A 22,405-nucleotide genomic window follows, 5' to 3' on the forward strand; every position below is an offset into this window, starting at 1 on the left:
ACCTCTTTGATTAATAAACACCATGAAATTATAAATTTTAAACTCCTTGATAGAAGGAGATTTATTAAATAAATTTTAATCTAAAAGGGTCCCTAATTTACCCTACATATATAGCATATGTTTCCATCTAAATGATATATATTCGGTAAATGTTATAGGCTAAAAGAACTCTTTTATCCATACACTATCTTATAACTTAATAATTTGAAGATGGTTATAAACACAAGAGAAAGCCTCTTTCCCATTCTTTTTGCCTCATTGGGACGTGTATTAGCGTGTTATTGACTAGTGCTTCCCTTGGTGGAGAATGATAAATACAACTCGAAGGTACATTGAAATTACAATATTCCTTAACTAGCTAGAAGTCTCGAACCACCAATACGGCCTGTTTATGGAAGTTAGAAAAAATTAAAAATAAAAATAAAAATTCTATGACCCCACAACCGAAAAAAGAAAAGAAAAGTATCCATGAATCCATAAACGGAACCACCATTGGCCTAGGAGGGGCAATGCCCCTCTAAATTTTTTGAAAAAAAAATTATTATATATATATATATATATATATATATGTGTGTATTAATTTTAGCAATTTGTTTTATAAAATTATATTTTGTTTCCCTTTAAAAATATCATTGATTTTTTTAAGAGTAATGTTATACTCACAAACTTTTTTATAACATTTTTACAAACTATTTTAGTAGCAGATTCTTATTGGTTCGCATATAAGCCCACCACTCACATTATTTTTTACTTATTAATAACCACTTATTACATCAGTAATTTATTAAAAACTTATAGCTCTAGTATTTTCCTTATTTTAGTGACTATAAAAAAATTTATAAATCTAAAATATAAAACAAAATATATAAGGGCAAAAAAAAAAAAAAAAAAAAAGCTCCACAACAAAAATTACTAGTAAAACTAAACAATTAAGCTAAATTAACTAATTTTATCCAAAATAAATAACCCTGCAATTTAAAAAATTCTAAACAAAAAGTAATTTTATTCTTACCCACAAAAAAAAAACAATCACAGCAACTAAGTAGCAGAGTTAGAGGTTGAAACTGCCGCATGTAGCCAATAATAAAGCCGCCTCCCCTAACTTAAAGTTCTGGTTCCATCCCTGGATGAATCTCACAAAGAAAAAAAATGTGGAGCAATGTCTATGTGTAGGTGTCAATCCTTTTGCAGTGGCAATTACTATTATTTAAAACGCTTCCACCTAGCCTCCGTTTGGTTTGCATTGAAAAGAAAAAAAAAAATTGTGTGGGCCTCGTGCACTGTTCACGGGACCCGCAAGTACGGATTTCAACAAATTCTTCTCTAAAATTGGGTCTCATGACACTATTTACATATTTAAAATTTATTTTGCTATAGTGTTTTCAATTTTCAAGAATAAGCGGTATTTAAACAAACATTTAATGCAAAATCCATTGATGCCAAATTTCATTTCATTATTATTTGTGTTTTTTATCTAAGATAAAAATCTTAATTTAGCCAAATTTAATTATATGTGTATGAAGCTCATTTCAAAGGACTTGAATTTTAGTCATTGCCCTTCTATCCTCACAAAAATTTGTACTTGCGGTGATCATTTCATTTTTATTTATTGTGAGTATATAAGTGTTATATTCTTTGCAGGAACATGCATACCCATTTCATTATTTTTTATAATAGTCGAAGATGTTATTATAATAATATGAATATGTATTAATGTTTATATTCAATATTCGAATTTGTTATGGACATATTGTAATATATGGGCAAATGATTGTTTATATAGACGTAGAGAATGTGGTATTTTTTGGTTGTTTTTGTTAGATCATTAGCATTGGTAAAGGCATATTCCTAAAATGTTAGTTTTAGCACCACGAAGTATAAAATGTTGTGTTAGAGCATTCACATCTCAAAATTCTATCTCATCTTATTTTACCATTCTAAAAAATTATTTTATCAATTATATCATACTATTTTACAATACTTTCAGCATTTCAACTTTTATTTTACAATATAACACATTAAAATAATATTTTTACCCAATAAAATAATATATCCCAAAATTTAAATAAAAACAAAAACACTATGAAAGAGAGGAATTAATAAAATAAATAAATAAAATATTAGTTTTTTTTAGAATTGAGCCATAGTGTATAGTGCAATTCTACCTTTAAAATTGCACAGTAGCACTATTACAAATTTCTTTGTAATAGTTGATTTTTACGAGTTCAAATAAAACTTAATTTTGGTGCGAAAGTGGTAAAATTTGCCGATAAATGGCAGTGCCAGTGCGAATGATCTTACATGGGTGATGCTATAGTTAAAAAAAATTGACAACTTACTACTAGTTTAATGCAGCAAATTGCTATTTGCTTTCAAGAATTTTTATTCTTCTTCCTGTTGCTCTTTTCTTTTATATATATATATATTAGTCTCGTCACACGCGCTTTGCGCGTGTGATGAGACTTTTTTTTTTAATGGTCCTATTTTGTAAGAAAAAAATTGTATTTAATTATTTTATATATATATATATATATGATTTTTATTTTAAAAATCTAATTTATAAGTGAATAAATCAATTTAAAAATTAATAGAAGAGTGGTCCTATTTTTAAGGCAATATTTTAGTGGGAGTTGGAGTTGCATTTTTACCGGATTGTCCTTTAATTTTGTCTTTACTTAAACATGAGACTGCAGGAGCATCTTTGAATTAAAAAAATGAGTTTTACCGGATTATTCTTTAATTTTGTCTCTATTTAAACATAAGACTGTAAGAGCATTTTTGAACTAAAAAAATAAGAAAAAGCAAAGCCTAAAATTTAGCTTCCACCGCCTACTCTTACTACTAGTTTACTGCAGCAAATTGCAATTTGCTTTTAAGAATTTTTTCCTCTTGCTCTTTTCTTTTATATATATATATATATATATATATATATATATATATATATATATATTTCTTTTTTCTTTTTTCTTTTAGCTCCTCTCCCGTTACTCTTTCGGACCAGAGCTCCTTCCTCCCCTCTCCCAAGATCAAACCAGACTCACTCTCTCTCTCTCATCTCAGATCAAACTCACACCGTGTCTTCGTGGGTCACACCGTGGTCTCTTCAAGGTGGATCACGTCGCGAGTCTCTTTGTAGCAGTCACGCCGTAGGTTAAGCTGTGTGGGTCATTATGGTGGTGGGTCAGTTTGTGGCAGTGGTGGTGGGTCGGTTTTTGGCAGTTGAGATGGTTTCTGATTGGGTTGTTGCGGTGGTAGTGGGTTGCTGATCAGGCCATGGGTTGCTGTGGATGTGATGGGTCAACTTGTGGCAGTTGGGATAGGTCGATGCGGTTGTGTTGGTGGTGGGGTTCATGGGTTTGAGTGGTTAGTTTTTGGGTAAATAACTGATTTGATAGTTTTTTTAATTTATCATAATATATTTTTCAAAATGGATAAATGTATGTAGTAAGTACACATATTAACTGGACCATATATATACACACTAATATACCATCTGTAAAATTTTGTATTCCACTTCACTTTGAAATATTATATTGTTGTCACCTTATTTGTCCAAAATTAGAGCCAAATTTGCAATAAAAGAAAAATTGACAAACATTAATCAAACCCATTAAGGGGCAAACATATTTTACAAGAAGAAATAAAAGGTGACTAATGTCTCGATGTCATTACTGATAGTTGGAGCATGTTGATCGAAGGTACCAACCAAGTCGTTTAGACAAAGCACCCTTGTCAATCTCTTGGTTGGAGAAAAAATATAAGACAGATTGAGCTGAAATTCCAAACAAAATCACTGGAAATAACAAACCAAATGTTGGCACATCAGACAATTTTACTATCCAATCAGTACTCCCAGAATTCAATTTATCTCCCAACATAGATATTTCTTGATGAAGCTGAATCCATTCGCAAACCAGAAAAAATAACAAGACTCCCAACTTGTCTGCACGCCCCTTCATCAGTTCTCTACTCCTTCTAAGGGCTGCCATCCCATGAATCCCTTCAAACATTGATACGAAACAAGCAAGCAACCAGTGTTCAGTGAAGAATTGAAGAGCTATGAACAGAAGCAAAACGATGCAAGCGACCAAAAGGAGAAGAGGGTTGTTTGTGTGGTAAGCCAATATGGAAAGACATATAGTATTGATTAATAGTGCCCGGTAGAGACTCACGAAAGCCATGACGAAGAAAAAGGTGTCAAAGTAGTGTAGAAAAATGTAGAATATGGCTCGGAAGAAGCTGAAGAAGGGTATTGGTTCAGAAGTGTAGGCAGAAGCTATGGTGAGGAACATGGCAATGGTGGAGGGCACAAGAGTGAACACAAGGAAAACTATTTGGTGGATGATCGGCAGGAGAAGAGTTAGTACTATCTCTTTGTTCAATATTTGGTGATAAAGACTACCAAATAAAGAGGTGAAAGCAACAAAGGCGCAAAATAAAAGTGGTGGACATAAAATAGAGACAAAGAATATCAGTAAACAAGCCTTCGTTGAAAGAAAAGGGATTGAAATGCACAGCCTAAGAATTCCCAAAAAGCTATTATTTGAAAGTTGCTCCTTAATATTATCCATGACCCAAAGAGAGTGAGAGAGAGAGTGATGGGCTTATGAGCTATGATAAATTGAGAATCATATATTTATACCATTATATTTATACTATTTCACACTATACAAAATGAATGAAGTTTTAGTGAAGCTTCGTCTGACGATGGAAGTTTATAGGAAGCTCTAGAAAGTAGATATTTACTTTTATAAAGCAAATCTATAATAAATAAATAAATAAAAACTAAAGCAAATCTTTTAAAATCTTTCCTATATTTACTCTGGTTTACAAATTTACCATAGATATAAATTGCTGAACCGCATAGCGTGTACAACTTAAAGCGCGTCCATAGCGTGTTGCTAAAAAAACGTAATAATGAAGCTCACTTTCTCTCTCATATTGAACGGATGAAACGCGTTACTTATAATTGCACTTGAATTTCTTGATGATATGGAACGAAGAGCAGAAGTATTACGGTGTATTTCAATCAATATCGCTTATTTTGTTAAAAATTAAATAATAAAAAAAAAATTTTAATTACTGTTTACACTAAAAATATTGTTCATTTACTTATTTACACGGTTAATCTCCTATAAACAGTGCACCAGGCACTAGTTCAAAAAAAAAAAGCTGAAACGCAAAACGCGTAAACGTGATCCAAATGGTCACTTAATAAATAAATGAAAAAGGTAGAAAGACTAATGCTGGGATACCAACTTTGGCACAATTTTGTGCCACAACTCGCTACATGGTGAGTTGTGATTAGTAATGGTATGTTAGTGGGCCATGTGGAGATACACTCTTATCAATCACAACTCGTCATGTGGCAAGTTGTAGCATAAAATTGTGCCAAAGTTGATATCTCCAGCATTACTCAGGTAGAAATGATGAATCCCACTTTATTAGTGCATTCTAATTAGATCCATTTTTGGAAGAGAGGTGCTACGTCCACAACATTTTTACAACATTTTCACAACAAATCATAGGTGGTTAGTTATTATTGGTTCAAATTTGAACTTAACACTAAGATTACTTTTTTGCCCCAACAATAACAACCAGTAACAACCTGCCACTTAAGATTTGTTGTAAAAATGTTGTGGACATATCATTTCTCTTTTTGGAAAGTTTTGACACTACTTTTGTAGGAAATGAAAAAAACTGTCAAAACATTAATTGTTTTTTTTCTTTTTCCATAAAAATTTTCTTTAATTGGATTGTTAACCTTAGGCGTCCATTCACATTTCCCTTCTAATTAAAATCTCTTATTCTTGTAGGAGACTAAAGGTGTGCTTGATAGAGTGGATTTTAGAGAAGATGAAAAAAAAAAAAAAAAAATGAGGAAGGAAAACTTTTGGTGGATGTTTGGTTGGAAGGAGGAAGGAAAAAAAAAAATAGTGGAGTCCAGATGTTTTCTCTCCGGACCTACCAACATATTTTCCCAAAAAATTGAGGTAAAGACGTTGTTTTGTCAGATGGACAAAAATGCCCCCAGTTGCTTTTCCTGGGCAACGTTGGCCTCTTATTTATTTATTCAATTTTTTTCTTGCTTTCTGGACACTTTGCCTCTTCCCATTTTTTCTTTTGATTTCTTGGGGCGTGGGCAATGTTGGCTTTTTTTTTTTCTTGGGTAAACATTGGCTTTTTTACTTGGGACACTTTACCTCATCTTTTTTTTTTTTTTAACTAGCCGTTATTTTTTTTTCTTGACATGATTTTTTTTGGTCATTTTTTTGTTTTCATTGGGCATCATTTTTTAACTAGGATATGTGAGTAAATTTATACAAACTTATTTTTTATATCCTTCCACTTTTTCACTCTCAACCAAACAAGGAGGGAAATTAAAATTTTTTTTATTCTCCCACCATTTTCTATCTTCTCACTTTTTCACCTCTCTAACTAAACGAACCCTAAATATTGAAGTCAATTAGGAATTGTCTTGTCACATATTAGAACAAAATTCTTTGCATAGTGGACATAAATGATGTAGATAAATTTCAAGATAGCTCCAGAATCACCTCTCTAAAGTCTAAACTAAGTTTTGAACACAATTATTGATTTTTTTTTCGTACTGTTTTCTTTCAATGATGTTTATTTGGAAGCACTACCCTCATTGGGGAAGGTGGGATCTAAAAAAAACTAGAATTAATAGTAGTATTTCTGTGCAATGCACAAAAAAAAAAAAAAATTATATGTGAACTAAGAAATATTTCAATAATATAATTTCAATTTAATAATAAACTAGCTTCCAACTTTTACTTACGTACCAAAAAATTGAAAAATAACGGACAAAAAAGAAAAAGAAAAAGAAAAAGAATGTTAATATTTGTATACTAAACTTGACGACATTGTTTGTGGTGAATGATAGGTACAACAACTAACGTGACTCAACCTCATTTGTTGTATTAGATTCTACAAAGTGATCCTTGGTTATTCTAAAAAGGTAAACCAAAACACTATTTTTGTTAAGCATTTGTTAATAGTTAACAATTTCATAATCACTACCATCATGAAATCTGATAAAACACGATTTCACCTCGTCAGAATGTTGCTTGTCAGTATGATGGACAACCTGAAAATCCTATATCAAAGAAGACACTTAGTAGATAATGACATTGGTTTGGGGCCTACCTAGGACCCTTCGATACTTAAATTAACTTAAGTTCTTTAGAAATCTGTAATCTGTAAAGTAATTTGTATGTGTGTGTTTAATATGAATCATTTACTTGTCTCTCTTGGCTTTATATAGTCTTTGTGTGAGTAAATGCTTAATCTATTAGCTGAAGGATTTATGGCTCAATAATGGCCACTTAATCCCAGTCCTTTAACGTTTGTAACGGCCATTTAAATGCACATTATTGGATAGTAGTAACGGCTCTGTGCTCATTTATCATCTGGTTATTGAATGCTGTATGGAATTAATGTGCTTACGCTCATTCATACTTTTACTCGTCATTAACTTGGACAGTTTGCAATATGGACGAATATTTTATTGCTATCCATCAGTTATGGTTGAGCTAGAGGGCTAAATGGATCATTTAATAGCCATTTAACTTCCCCATTCAATGTCATGTAACGGTTGTGTAATGGTCAGCTTGAGGTAGTTGTAACAATTGTGAGTTGGTGGTTGGAAAGGCTATATGTTTGTTATACTTGTGCCATTTAAATGGGGAATTTATATTTGAGCATTAATTTTTACCTATGATCGTCCTTAGTAATGACGGTCATTTACGGTCGTCCTTAGTAATGACGCTGACGGTCGTCCTTAGTAATGATGGTCACTTTTAGAAAAACTGCTCGTCGATTTTTAACCATGCAAATTTAATCATATGACTTACTCTCGCTCTGAGAATTTGATCGTCATTATGATTTTGCTCGTCAGTTTTTAACCATGCAAATTTAATCATATGACTTACTCTCGCTCTGAGAATTTGATCGTCATTATGATTGTGTTCGTCGGTTTTTAACCATGTGAATTTAATCATATGACTTACTCTCACTTTGAGAATTTGATCATAATTATAATTGTACTCATCCAAATTGAACCTTTTGTGACGATTTTACTCTTATCGATATTTTTATCGTCTACTTGGTTTTACTCATTGGACATTCAATGACGGGCTTTCTTCTTGATTTTTTTTTTCTTTTGTATGGTAAATAATAATTTTAGATCTTTCAAGAGAATGACATTTATTCATGTGGAAAAAAATGTCTCCTTATTAATTCCTGTTTAGAAAATAGTTTGATGAAAGAAAATTGAAAACATCATCTAACTAGCGATAATACCTCTTGAAGTGCTCTACATTCCATGGATGTAACTATTTGCCGTTGAGTGGTTTGAGGTAACAAGTTCCTCTTCTGGAATATTTGGCGATCATGTCTGAGCCTGTGTATTTTCGTCCTTATTCTTTCGATTGGGGGAACGGTCCTTCTCCTACTTTTTGTATTGGAGCTTATCGATTTCTTCCATCTTTAGCTTGCCATCTATTCCATTTGACATTAATGCATCCTATCCGTTTATGTACTTTTGGGCTTTGAATAGGTCTGTCATTGTAGTTAGCCGGGTCTTTCCTAGAGAGAAGACGAGATTAGGATTGTTCAACCCTACTTGGAAGGTCGTCATTATCAACTGATCGTCTGCCTTGTCAATTTCTAACACTGCTTTGTTGAAGCATTTTACATACTCTCTCAAGGTTTCCCCTTCCTGTTACTTCACAGTTAGCAAGTATGAGGTGGGCTTCTTATGGCGTTGGCCCCCAATGAAATGGCAGACAAAAGAGTCTATCAGCTGCTCAAAGTTCGCGATAGATGCTGCAAGCAGCTTGCTAAACCACACCCTTGCTGCTCCTTTGAGGGTTGCTAGGAATGATCTACAAATTACCTCATCTGGGTCTGCTGGAGATTTAATATTGTCTTGAATGCCCCTATGTGATCTAGGGGATCGTTAGTGCCATTGTAAACCTCCAACTATGGGAAACGAAATTTAGGAGGCAAGGAGCACTCCAAAACACTAGCAGTGAAGGGTAAGTCTGTCCTTTTGATCTTACCATCAAGATTTATCGTTGTCTTTCCCTTCATGGCATTCTTGACTTTGTCTAACTCCTTCCTCATGTGTTTTCATCATCTGATTGTTGCCATGAGTCAACTGTGCGGTGTACTTAGAAGTTTTTCTTATGCTATTTCCTGGACTATGGGCTTTGTTGTCATTGTCATTGCAATTACGCCATGACTGTGACTTATTTGTGCCCTTGGGACACACTCTCCGCTTCAAGTCTTCATTTTCTTTCTTCAATTCTTGCACATTAGCTGTTAGTGCTTGGATTTGTTGAGCCATCACCACCGAGTCCAGCGGAGTAGTTGTGGTTGAGTCAATTGGTTCTAAGGAACTTAGTCAGTAGAGAATTCAATGGCTTATTGATTGATTTCCTGTCTTCCCATAGACGGCGCCAACTTGATAAAATGCAATTTTTCCTCGTTAATATGTTTCTTGTTAGTATATTGGACGACCCGGAGATCCTGTATCAAAGAAGACACCTAACAGATAATGACTTCGGTTTGGGGCCTGCCAAGGACTCTCCGATACTTAAATTAGTTTAAAATCTTTAGAAATCTGTAATCTGTAGAGTAATTTGTGTGTGTGTTCAATATGAATCATTTACCTGTCTCTCTTGGTTTTATATAGCCTTTGTGTGAGTAAATGCTTAATTTGTTGGCCTTTCTAACGTTGTACCACAGCTGGAGGATTTATGGCTCAATAGTGGCCACTTAATCCCAGCCCTTTAACGTTTGTAACGGCCATTTAAATGCACGTCATTGAATGGTAGTAAGGGCTCCGTGCTCATTTTTCATTTGGTCATTGAATGCTGTCTGGAATTAATGCGTTTATGCTTGTCCATACTTTTACTTGTCATTAAATTGGACAGTTTGTAATATGGACAAGTATTTTGTCGCTATCCATTAGTTATGGTTGAGCTGGGGGTTCAATGGCTCATTTAATAGCCATTTAAGTTCCCCATTCAATGTCCTATAACGTCTGTGTAATGGTCAGCTTGAGATAGTTGTAACAGCTGTTAGCTGGTGGCTGGTAAGACTGTACACGCATTATACTTGTGCCATTTAAGTGAGGAATTTATATCTGAGCATTAATGTGTGCTTATGATCGTCCTTAGTAATGGCGGTTTTCCTTAGTAATGGTAGTTTTCCTTAGTAATGACGGTTGTCCTTAGTATCGTCCTTAGCAATGATGATTACTTTATGAACGACCATTTTACACTACTTGTCAAAATCCATCAGCTTTAATTTTTGCTATGCTCCTTGCATTACAAGTTACATGTTAGACGTACTCATCAACCAAAAAGTCTTACCCTCCTTAAAAGGGAAGTTCAAAAACAACTATAAACCTTAATATCAAAGTATATTTCTGGCATTACACATTAAAATTTTGAATAAAGTAAATTCAACTTTCAGGTATATTCACAAAGGGAAGAGCAAACAACCAATTCAAGCATCATTAATTTGATCAATCCCCAAGCATATCAGTGTTTTTGTCACAAAGTACAAACAAAGCTCATTCCTTGGACATGTCAATTGAGGAGATCTCATGGAATCATTCAAGGTTTGCCTCTACCAACCAACCTATAGTTGCCTTTTGATCAAGCACCCTCACAGTTTCTGGTGGGTGGGGGAGACCAATTACAAATCAACTCATTTCTAGGCTCCATGGGAGACTTTAACCAAGGTCAATGACAACATCCCCAAAATTTTATCAATTGAGTGCTTGGGATATCACCCTTGATGAGTCAAAAAAAAAAAAAAAACATGGGATTGTCATTCCATGTTAATGAGGACCCAAATGAGTGTTACACATTTATTACGTGCATTGATGATAAAACGTAACGGACGAAGCAACGTTAACAAATGAGCTGTGCACATTGATGATAAATACAGACATTCATAATCCATTAAAATTGAAAACAACAATAAATGAGAGGAACAACAAAATCAAAAGGTACAAAAAAATACTCAGCCAAAAATCCACTCTAAGTCATTTTTCTCTCTAAACAATATTCTCCCTTTCTGACTTAAGCATTGGAGTGTTTTTGGCAAACACCACACTAGTGTATAACACTTCTTTCCTAAGCTTTCTTGCAAGTTTGCACCGAAGACACGACCAACCACAGGATCATCCATCTAGTGAGACTAGGTCCTCAATTTGGTGATTTTTTGCATCATCAGTTTGGCGCTATCTGTGGGAATACCAATCATTCAAGCCATCTTCTCAAAGTGACAAAAGAGAACCTCATAGCACGAGATGGAAGACAAACAAGCAGCCTAACAAATTCAAGCCCTGACAGCCAACTTGGAAGAAGTGACTCACAGAATGAACAACTAAGGAGAGCCGCTGAATCCTAGAATGAGGAACGACAATGGACAATGGAGAGTTAGAATGAAGAAGAGCATTGGAGGATCAAAGGAAACCATAATGAGGAAGGATCAAATAGCCAAGCCAATAGGAGGACAAGAATGTCAAAAGAAAACTCATCCAAAATGGAAAGTGAGCTTCATAATATAAGGTGGGAGATGGACGAGCTCAGAAATGTAGTAAAAGACAGAGCCGTAGAAAAGTTAGACGAAATGATCCGAAGGACGGATTTACCATTCACCACAGAAGAATTGAACCATCCACTCCCTCCAAAGTTTTGCCTTCCCTAATTGGAGTACTTTGATGACTCAAAAGATCCCTTGGATCACATTGAGTGGTTCAAAACTTTGATACTTTTGCAGATAAGCCCAGACGAAGTAATGTGCAAGGCCTTCCCAACAATGTTAAAGGGCACAGTTAGGGTGTGGTTTGGCAAGCTACCCTCAGACAACATTGCGAACTTCAACCAGTTCAACAAAGGTTTTGTTCATCATTTTATTGGAGGACAACGACACAAGAAGCCAACTAGGCATCTTCTCAATATACGCCAGGCAAAAAGAGAATCGTTAAGGCAATATGTGATGCGTTTCAATAAAGAATTGTTGCAGTGGATGAAGCGGAAGATCATGACCTCTTGACAACCTTCCAAGCAGGATTGCTACCAAGGAATTTCTTCATCTTAATCACCAAGAGTCCACTAAAAACAGTGGCAGAACTACTTCACAAGGCCCAGAAGTATATGAATGCTGTGGATGTTGTGACTATTAAAGGTGTGACGACCAAAAGGAAACGAGATGAAGGAACCAGTCACAACCCTAATAGGAAGAAGGAGACATTAGGCATTGGATATGTGTTGGACAGAAAGAAGAACCTCCCAAACTGAAGACCTAAGTTTACTAGCTTCACTCTCCTAGTGATGCCTATCAAGCAAATACTGATGTAGATAAAGGAAGAACCTTCTCTGCATTGGCCCAGACCCATTTAAGCTCCAATAGAAGTAAAAGACAAAAGTAAGTACTGCAAATTCCACTAGTACCACAGGCATCACACTGACAAATGCAGGCATTTGATGGACCAAGTAGAAACATTAATCTGTTAGGGAAAATTGTAGAAGTTTGTACAGAGAATAGAGTCGTATAGAAGAAACCATAGGGACGAGAAGGAAAGGGAGCCAAGACAGGGGGCAATAAAGCCTCCATAGAAGAAATAAGAATGATCTCAGGAGGATTGGTAGCGGGAGGATCCTCCAAATCACTGAAGAGGGCATATGCTAGAGAAGTGAACAACGTACACTCGCAATTCCCTCCTTCAAAAGTGCATAGATGTATTGAACTAGACATTGTCTTTTCCAAGAAGGACGCTTGTGGTGTTTGGCAGCCTTATGACAACTCGCTAGTTATAATGCTTAAGATGGAAGAATTCAACATGCGTTAGGTACTGGTAGACAATGGAAGCTCAGCAGACATCATTTATCTACTAGCCTTTCAACAAATGAAGCTGAATAAAGAAAGGTTTCAATCATTCACTTCCCCATTAATAAGTTTCACCGGGGACAAAGTTATTCCCAAAGACATTGTTAAGCTAATCATAATTGTAGGCACTTATCTAGCACAAGTCTTCAAGGATATTGATTTCCTCATGGTAGATTTCCGTCGACGTACAACGTAATCCTTAGATGACCAACACTCAATAAGTTGAAAGCGGCGGCATCAACTTATTATCTAAAGGTGAAATTCCCTACAACTCATGGCATAGGGGAAATCAAAGTTGCCCTAGCATCAGGGAAAAATCACACGTGGATGATAGATAAACCTGAGCCAGTCCCCGAATCGTCAAAAGTGCCACAAGAAATTAAGGTTGTCCTTTCAGCCTCAGAGAAGACGAAGATAAGAAACTTCCTAAGAGAGAACCATTACTTTTTTGCTTGGAAGCACGAGGATATACCAGGAATTTACAGAAGAGTGATCTACCATTGTCTCAATGTTAATCCGGAGTGTAGACTAGTGCAGCAGAGACAAAGAATATTTGCGCATGAACGTAATAAGGCAATAGCAAAAGAGGTTGAGAAATACTTGGAGGTAGGCTTCATAAGGGAAGTTTTCTACCTTGAGTGGCTAGCCAACGTAGTGATGGTAAAGAAGAAGAACGACAAGTGGAGGATGTCTGTTGACTTCAAAGATCTTAACAAGGCATGCTTGAACGATAGCTTCACCTTACCCCGGATCGACCAATTGGTAGATTCAACTGCCAAACATAAGCTCTTAAGCTTCATGGCCGCCTTTTTCGGCTATAATCTGATCATGACGGACGAGAAAGATCAAGAGAAGACCGTATTCATCACCAGCAAAGGGTTATACTATTACAATGTGATGTCTTTCGAACAGAAGAATGCTAGGGCCACATATTAAAGGTTGGTGAACTGCATGTTCTCTCATCAAATAGGAAGAAATGTGGAAGTATATGTAGATGATATGCTAGAGAAGAGCAATGACGAAGCAAACCACCTGGACGACCTAAGGGAAAACTTTGACACACTATGTAAGTATACTAAACCCAACAAAGTGTGTTTTTGCTGTCTCATTAGGGAAATTCTTGGGATTCATGGTATCTTAACGGGGCATAGAGGCTAATCCATACAAGATAAATGCAATAATGGAGATGAAGTCCCCAAAGATAGTGAAGGAAGTACATAGCTTAATAGGAAAGGTTGCAGCATTGAACAGATTCATCTCTTGAGTGACAAACAAGTGCCTACCCTTCTTCAAAGTCTTGAAGAAGGCCTTTTAGTGGACTAACGAATAAGAAGAAGCCTTGACAAAGCTAAAAGAATACTTAACACAACTTCCATGGTTAAACCCTTCAATAACAGGAAAGAAGCTGCACCTCTATTTGGCAGTATTCAATATAGTATAAGCTAGGCAATGACCAGGGAAGAGGAGGATGTGCAGAAGCTGGTGTACTATACTAACCAAGCATTTCAGGAAGCTAAAGCAAATTAACCAAGGCTAGATAAGATCGCCTTTGCTCCAGAAAACTACACCACTACTTTCAAGCACATCCCATCGTCGTCATGCAGTAGGGCACCTCGTTCAATGGGCTATAGATCTTGGCCAGCTCGACATAAAATATTGGCCTCGGGTAGCAATCAAAGGTCTTCGTTGATTTCATTATAGAATTCACTTATCCTCAAGAAGAAGAGCCCTAGAAAAAGACATGGACAGTCCAGACAGATGGATCCACCACCAAGAAAGCTAGAGGAGCAGGTGTGGTCCTCATATCACTAGGAGAAATCCTGAAGTACGCAGTTAGAATGCAGTTCCCAGCAACCAACAATGAAGCCAAGTATGAAGCACTTCTAATAGGATTGAGTCTTACAAGAGTACTTAAAGCCAAGACCCTCACGTCCAAGCCGATTCTCAGCTTGTAGTTGGCTAGGTAAAAGGAGATTATGAAGTGAAGGAAGAAAGAATGTAAAAGTATCTAAAGATTGTCAAAGAACTCCTATAGTATTTTGATAGTGTCAAGTTTTAGCAAATTCCTCATGCAAAGAATGCTGAAACTGATTTTTTAGCATAACTAGCCTCGTCAGACGAACATGGCAATCTCCTTGAGTTATGGATGGAAACAAAGGAACAACCCAGCATAAAGGGCGAATAGGTGATGAAGATATAGGAACAAGACAAATGGATGACTCCCATCGTCCGTTACTTGAAATAAGGACAACTCCCAGAAGACAGGAATAAAGCATGGAAGGTACAGATTATAGCTGCTCACTTTGTCATTATTGACAATGCATTATACAGACAAGGACACTCCCTCCCTTATCTTTGTTGTGCTAACAAGGAAGAGGCCAATTATGTACTTCGAGAGATACACGAAGGAATCTACGGTAACCACGTGAGGGTAAGGTCTCTTGCGGGAAAAACACTCAGATCATGTTACTGTTGGCCAACATTACAGAAGGATGCATATGACCTCATCAAAACCTCTGATCAATTCCAACGCTTCGCAAAATTCTGAACACGACCAGGTAAGCCAATGATGCCGATAACCACTCCATGGCCTTTCACTCAGGATTGACATAATGGGACCACTCCTTATAGAAGGGAAGCAGTACAAGTTCCTCATCGTCACAATCGATTACTTTACGAAATGGGTGGAAATTGAGCCAACAACGACGATCACAAAAGCCAAGATCACCAGCTTTGTATGGAATAAGATAATTTGAAGTTTTGGGATTCCTGACGTAATCATATCGAACAATGGGAGGTAGTTTGACAATCCAAACTTTCAAAAATTTTGTCAGAACTAAGGCATTAAGAACCACTACTCTTCTCCAAGACACCCACAGGCTAATGGTCAAACCGAAGTGACAAATAGAAGCCTGCTTAAAATTATCAAAACTTGGCCTAAGGGGGCAAAGGGTGCTTAACCAGAAGAGCTACCTAACATTTTATAGGTGTATAGGATGACCACAAGAGTGCCAACAGGAGAAACACCATTTAGATTGACGTTTGGAATTGAAGCTGTTATATCGGTGGAAGTAGGGATGACGAATATCTGGATTAAGGTGTACGAAGAGCAAAGGAACCACCAAGAACTCAACAATAATTTGGATCTGATTGACGAGGTGAGAGACGAAGAAATGAAGCGGATGGAAAAGTACAAGGGAGCAATGGCTAGGGACTACAACAAAAAGGTGAAGGTGAGAAGATTCAACATAGGTGATCTCGTCCTTAGAAAAGTCTCCCAAGCAACAAAGGACTCGTCCCAAGGGAAATTAGGTCCAGCATGGGAAGGACCCTACCAACTCATTCACCATTCCAAAGAAGGATCATACTACCTGAAGACCTTAGACGACCAAGAACTATCTCGTCCATGGAACATAGAACACTTAAAGAGATACTATTAGTAAGAATCCCCAAGTATTTCAAAATGCTTACTTTTATTTAGATGTATTTCCTCTTATTATTATTGTTTGTCTTACATAAACAAAGGAATATTTTGTTTCTCTATCAATAAAACATGGGCAGAAATTCTATTTAGCAATTACGCGTAACTGATTATTTATAGTCAAATTGTTATTGATACATGACCTAAAAAAAAGTATTAATACATATTAACAAATACCATTCATGCATGAGAAAAGTTATTAATATATAACAAAATCGTCATTCATAGATGACTTAAAATGAAGTTATTAATACATAACAATATCGTCATTCATACATGACTTAATAAATTTATTAATACATAGCAACATCATCATTTATACATGACTTAATAAAAGTTAGGCGTAAATGCAGTTTTAGTCCCTACATTTTGACGTTTTTCCATTTTAGTCCCTACATTTTATTTTTATCACTTCTAATCCTTCAACCAATTAGCGCATCTCATTTTAGTCATTTCCATCAGCCAACTAGCGGAAAAGGCTGACGTGACTGACGGAGCGAATAAAAAAATAATATGAAATGCCACATCAGCATCTAATTTTTTTTAAATAATTTATCAATTTTAACTAAATAAAAAAAAAGAAAAAAACATAATTAATAACAATAAATTCATCAATTTAGATCTAATTCATCCTGAACAATAACACATTAAACATCAACACAAGGACTTAAGAACACAAACTCAAAACACTGAGAATGAGAAAAAATAGAGAAGTCAAATCTAGAAAATCATACACAAACCCATCAAGAAAACACAAGAGCACAAACCCAAAAAAAAAAAGTAGAAGCAATTAGCTTCAGAGAAGAAGTGGGTGAGGTTGGAAGTTAGGGAATAGATTTGGCAATGGGCGAAGTCAGCATAGGATCGTCCTTAGGAGTCTCCATGTCCCTGTGATGTTTTCTTATCAAAAGGCCACCTGTCAAACCTCCTTTGGCCTTCTTCTCTTGGACCTCGGCCAATTTAGCTTTACTGAATCTGGTCGTCATTCCTATAAAAAAAAACATAGGGAAAAAGCAACAAGTACATTGAGTCTACCCAAAACAACAATTCAACGAACTTACTCTTCTTAATGATCTCAACGTTCCTTCGAACGTGCTAAGAAGGCTTTGGTCCATGGAAATGTAGAAAAAGAGATTGAGGAGAGATGAGCTCGTCAAAGTCCTTGATCATCTCAAGATATTCTCTAACCTTTTTGACACGGCTGTGATACCTCTTCTTCAAACGAGGACAAGTAGAAGCTGCAAAAACAGAAGTACCCATGTTAGTACTGCAACCAGTTGGAAAACTACATGCATACAAGGAAAACAAATAGAAAGACGCACTAGACACTAGAGTTCCCCAGCTACGAAGCAACCGAGGAGCATCATCTAAGTCCTCACCTAGGGTGAACTCCCAACCATCACCAGAGATGAAGAAAAAAGTGGTTTTACAATTCCGGAGAGACGATGGGGAGTCAAGAACCAATCTTGAACTCCTACCCTAGGGTTTAAACTCCTAATAACCTGAATCCATGGATTTTCTTAGATGATAGAAGTGCAAAAATTTGTCTATTCTAATGTTGTCTCCATCATTGGTAGACATCCATATCACTATACAACAAATTACTATTCTCCATGAGTTTGGCATTAACTGGGCTGAAGCAAGTTGCAAAAGGAAGAAAAGCTCTCTAATAAAGGGATGGACGAGAAAACGTAGTCCACTAACGAAGTTAGCCTCATAAAAGCACACTTCATCAGTGTAAGAGTGACAAGCTCTATCATCAGCATTAGGGATCCTAATCTTTACAGAAGAAGGAAGTTGGAACCTATCCCTAATCCTCTTCTCGTCCTTCTCTTTAAGAGAACAACATATACCCCAGGCCTTATGAGGGGTAGAAGGAGAAGTGACTTCAAGGGCCTCAGACAAAGACAAACCCGTTTCAAGCTCACTAGACCTAACCTCCTCACCTGGCATTTTCAAAGATTGAGCAACCCCTATTGAATGATGAATCAAGGGAAAAAGAAAGAGCAAGATGGACCTATAAGAACAGTCTCGCCCTACGAAGAACCCAACCCTAGGACATTTCCTACCTATAAACTTAAGTTGACCAAACAGACGAGCTAAGATGAAAGAAATAGACAAGCAATCTGACCAAACTAAGGAATAATCTACCATAAGAACACAAAAACAAAGAAGGGAGCTTAAAGAGACATACCAAAAAAAAAGCAAGTTGATGAAGAAATACTCAGAAAAGGAAGAAGAGCTCCAAGTAAACAAAACGCAACGAAAAGAAAAGGTGAAGTGAAATTGGAAAGAAAAGAAACGGAGGGAAAAAATGCAAAACAAATAGGAGATCATGCACGGGAAAGTCAAGACAACTAACACAAGGGTGACATCTTGATCGTACACGTGTCACACAGCAAACAAGACATCAAATCGTAATAAATGCACTGAACACGGAACACGGAGCGACAGACGTTTATGTTCTTATCTCGTCTCAAAGACGACGATATGAACAGGGGGCAGCTAATGAGTCAAAAAATAACATGGGATTGTCATTCCATGTTAATGATGACCCAAACAAGCATTACACATTTATTACGCCCATTGATAATAAAACGTAACGAACGGAGCAACGGTAACAAATGAGTTGTGCACTTTAGAGCTCTCATTGATAACATAGTAGCTATTGAGCATAAATACAAACATTCATTATCCATTAAGATAGGAAACAACTATAAAAGAGAGGAACAACTGAATCAAAGGATACACACAAATACCTAGCCAAAAATCCATTCTAAGTCATTTTTCTCTCTAAATAATTTTCTCCCCTTTTGACTTAAGTATCGAAGTGTTTTTGGCAAAAACCACACCGGTGTATTACACTTCTTTCCCAGGTTTTCTTGCCGGTTTGCACCGGAGACACGACCAACCATGAGATCATCCATTCATTGAGACGAGGTCCTCAACTTGGTGATTTTTCGCATCATCAACCCTAATCCTTGAAGAATATTTCTCTTAAAACACACCCAACTTCATACCAATTTTTTAAGCACTGCCATCCCACCCCACCTCCCCAAAAAAAAATTCTCTAGGAGACTGTAGTGTAGAAGGCGCTAGATCTAACATGAAAAGCCTTTGAACATATTATGCACAAAAAACATGTTTGCAAATAGTGTTGAAAGGAAGACCAGAACCAAAAACAGAAAGAGACAGCATCAAAAGTAATGTAGAAATTCTTGTACCATGGCCTAGGAGTTTTAAAAGTCTAAATGAATAGTTCTAATCATATGCGGCTTAGACAGTCAGGCTATTTCGAAAAAAAAAAAGAGAAAAGCGAAAAGATCGAAGGCCACTGCACCCACATTTTTTACTCGATGATACTTGGGAAAAGAAGATTTCAAAACTCCAGGTAAATTCACTGACTTGATCTCCATCAAGTTAAAAGAGTAAATACACATTGATACAGTACTACAAGTCACCCCCAACCCCCCAACCCTCCCCTTTTTGGGCCATAAATACAGTACTACAAGTTTACTATGTGCAGGACTCACTAGTTGGAAACAATATTAAAAAAAAGAAAATCCAAACTCAAGACTTCAAACCCACAAAAGGTCCAAAGAACTTAAATATGCCTAACTGCTAACAGAATAAGACGAATGGACCATTACTACAGCCCAAATCCAAGAAATTAGAAAATCAACCAATACACTTAACTTCTAAACTAATGGTACATTTGGATTGAGAGGGAGGGAGAGAGGGACGGGGAGAGGAGGGAAGGGAAGGGAAGTAAAGGAAATTGGCCCAAAAAGTAGCTTATTTTCCAGTCAACCCTATTTTACTGCCTCAATCCAAATAGGTTCTAAAAGAGCTCAAAAGAAGCAAAACCAACAGCATGCTAGTGCAAAGGAGAATGAAAGACATATCAACTAGACTATACTGCAGAGGAAGACAAGTGGGCAAAGGGGTTGGTTCATTTCCCACTACATGTACAGAAAATGATTGATTACCTCTTTGAAGATAAGGAAGTTTTAGTAACTGCAAGAAAGCTACTGTTTGAGGATTCCTAGGCTATCCTGCAAAAGAATTGAAAATAGCAAACATTAGCATTTAGTGTAAACTTGTTCTTGCAAATCATATCTTCCTAAAACCATTGACAACAATTACACCAAATACCATTGAGAAGAAGAAGATAAGCCAACTTCACAACTGATCCCAATAACATGGTATTCCATAACTATTGGCTTACTTCTTAGGAGAATAAAAACAAAGAATAAGACAAATCTTTTAGCACTCTGAATCAGTAATACTGGCAAATAGAGTGACCAGAACTCATTTTAAACAATTGTGACAGGTAATATCAAATAGCAAATACTTTTCAAACCAGTAACTAGAAATTCATCAAACTGCTCAGTAATATTCCATCTCGAAAATTTTGTATCCCACTTCACATTGAAATTTCATATTGTTGTCACTTTATTTGCCCAAAATTAGTGCTAAATTTGCAATAAACGAAAAATTGATAAACATGAATCAAACTCATAAAGGGACAATTATATAGATTTCTTTATGTTTTACAAGAAGAAATAAAAGGTGACTAATATGTCTCATTACTGATACTTGGAGCTTGTTGATCAAAGGTACCAAGCAAGTCGTTTAGACAAAGCACCCTTGTCAATCTGTTGGTTGGAGATAAAATATAAGACACTTTGAGCTGAAACTCCAAACAAAATCACTGGAAATAACAAACCAAATGTTGGCACAGCAGACAATTTTACTATCCAATCAGTACTCCCAGAATTCAATTTATCTCCCAACATAGATATTTCTTGATGAAGCTGAATCCATTCGCAAACCAGAAAAAATAACAAGACTCCCAACTTGTCTGCACGCCCCTTCATCAGTTCTCTACTCCTTCTAAGGGCTGCCATCCCATGAATCCCTTCAAACATTGATACGAAACAAGCAAGCAACCAGTGTTCAGTGAAGAATTGAAGAGCTATGAACAGAAGCAAAACTATGCAAGCGACCAAAAGGAAAAGGGGGTTGTTTGTGTGGTAAGCCAATATGGAAAGACATATAGTATTGATTAATAGTGCCCGGTAGAGACTCACGAAAGCCATGACGAAGAAAAAGGTGTCAAAGTAGTGTAGAAAAATGTAGAATATGGCTCGGAAGAAGCTGAAGAAGGGTATTGGTTCAGAAGTGTAGGCAGAAGCTATGGTGAGGAACATGGCAATGGTGGAGGGCACAAGAGTGAACACAAGGAAAACTATTTGGTGGATGATCGGCAGGAGAAGAGTTAGTACTATCTCTTTGTTCAATATTTGGTGATAAAGACTACCAAATAAAGAGGTGAAAGCAACAAAGGCGCAAAATAAAAGTGGTGGACATAAAATAGAGACAAAGAATATCAGTAAACAAGCCTTCGTTGAAAGAAAAGGGATTGAAATGCACAGCCTAAGAATTCCCAATAAGCTATTATTTGAGAGTTGCTCCTTAATATTATCCATGACCCAAAGAGAGTGAGAGAGAGAGTGATGGGCTTATGAGCTATGATAAATTGAGAATCATATATTTATAAACCATCATGGGGACACTTTTTCTACAAAGTGAAGCTTCTGACGAAGGTGCTCTTGAAGGTTGAAGGAAGGTCTTGAAAGAAGTAGTTATTTACTTTTGGAAAAGCACGTTTCGGTGTTTTTCTGCCGTATCAGGTTGTTTAGATAGAACTTATTTTGCTGAAACTGAAAACTGAAAATTGAAAATTGAAAATACTGTAGCAAAATAATTTTTAAATGTGTGAATAGTATTGTGGGACCCATTTTTAATGAAAAAGTTGTTGAAAAGTGAAATTTGTGGGACCTATGAACAGTAATTTTGTGTACTGTTCATAGCTGAAAGTCAATATATGCGGCTGGGTTTTAAAAAAAAAAAAAAAAAAAAAGAAGCCAAAACGCGGACGTGGATGCAGAACGCGGATCCAAACGCCCTCTCAGTGGCCCTATTTAA

At 36.2% G+C, this 22,405-nt stretch overlaps 2 protein-coding genes and 1 long non-coding RNA gene across 4 annotated transcripts; 1 reads left to right on the top strand and 2 right to left on the bottom strand.

The window, feature by feature from the left end:
* Positions 1 to 3,668: 3,668 nt before the first annotated feature.
* Positions 3,669 to 4,181, bottom strand: LOC142643966 (uncharacterized). The gene has a single exon (XM_075818666.1). It carries the CDS (start codon positions 4,179 to 4,181, stop codon positions 3,669 to 3,671), a length of 513 nt encoding a protein of 170 aa, XP_075674781.1.
* Positions 4,182 to 15,929: 11,748 nt separating this feature from the next.
* On the top strand, positions 15,930 to 16,373 carry LOC142643967 (uncharacterized). The gene has a single exon (XM_075818667.1). It carries the CDS (start codon positions 15,930 to 15,932, stop codon positions 16,371 to 16,373), a length of 444 nt encoding a protein of 147 aa, XP_075674782.1.
* A 634-nt stretch (positions 16,374 to 17,007) lies between these two features.
* Positions 17,008 to 21,993, bottom strand: LOC142643581 (uncharacterized). 2 transcript variants are annotated; one of them, XR_012845889.1, is made up of 4 exons: positions 20,570 to 21,993; positions 20,404 to 20,469; positions 17,476 to 17,652; positions 17,008 to 17,402 (listed from the first exon to the last, which is right to left on the bottom strand). It is a non-coding gene; the product is annotated as an uncharacterized LOC142643581 (long non-coding RNA). The 2 variants fall into 2 exon arrangements; XR_012845888.1 differs by having other exon boundaries at positions 17,008 to 17,652; positions 20,570 to 21,988.
* Between the last annotated feature and the right edge of the window lie 412 nt (positions 21,994 to 22,405).

The sequence above is a fragment of the Castanea sativa genome, chromosome 7, assembly GCF_040712315.1.
Source record: "Castanea sativa cultivar Marrone di Chiusa Pesio chromosome 7, ASM4071231v1".
In the NCBI taxonomy this organism is placed as follows: Eukaryota; Viridiplantae; Streptophyta; class Magnoliopsida; order Fagales; family Fagaceae; genus Castanea; species Castanea sativa.

Excerpts from the sequence above, each read along its gene's own strand:
- LOC142643966 (XM_075818666.1), bottom strand. The coding sequence starts at position 4,181 with ATGGCTTTCGTGAGTCTCTACCGGGCACTATTAATCAATACTATATGT.
- LOC142643967 (XM_075818667.1), top strand. The coding sequence starts at position 15,930 with ATGACCACAAGAGTGCCAACAGGAGAAACACCATTTAGATTGACGTTT.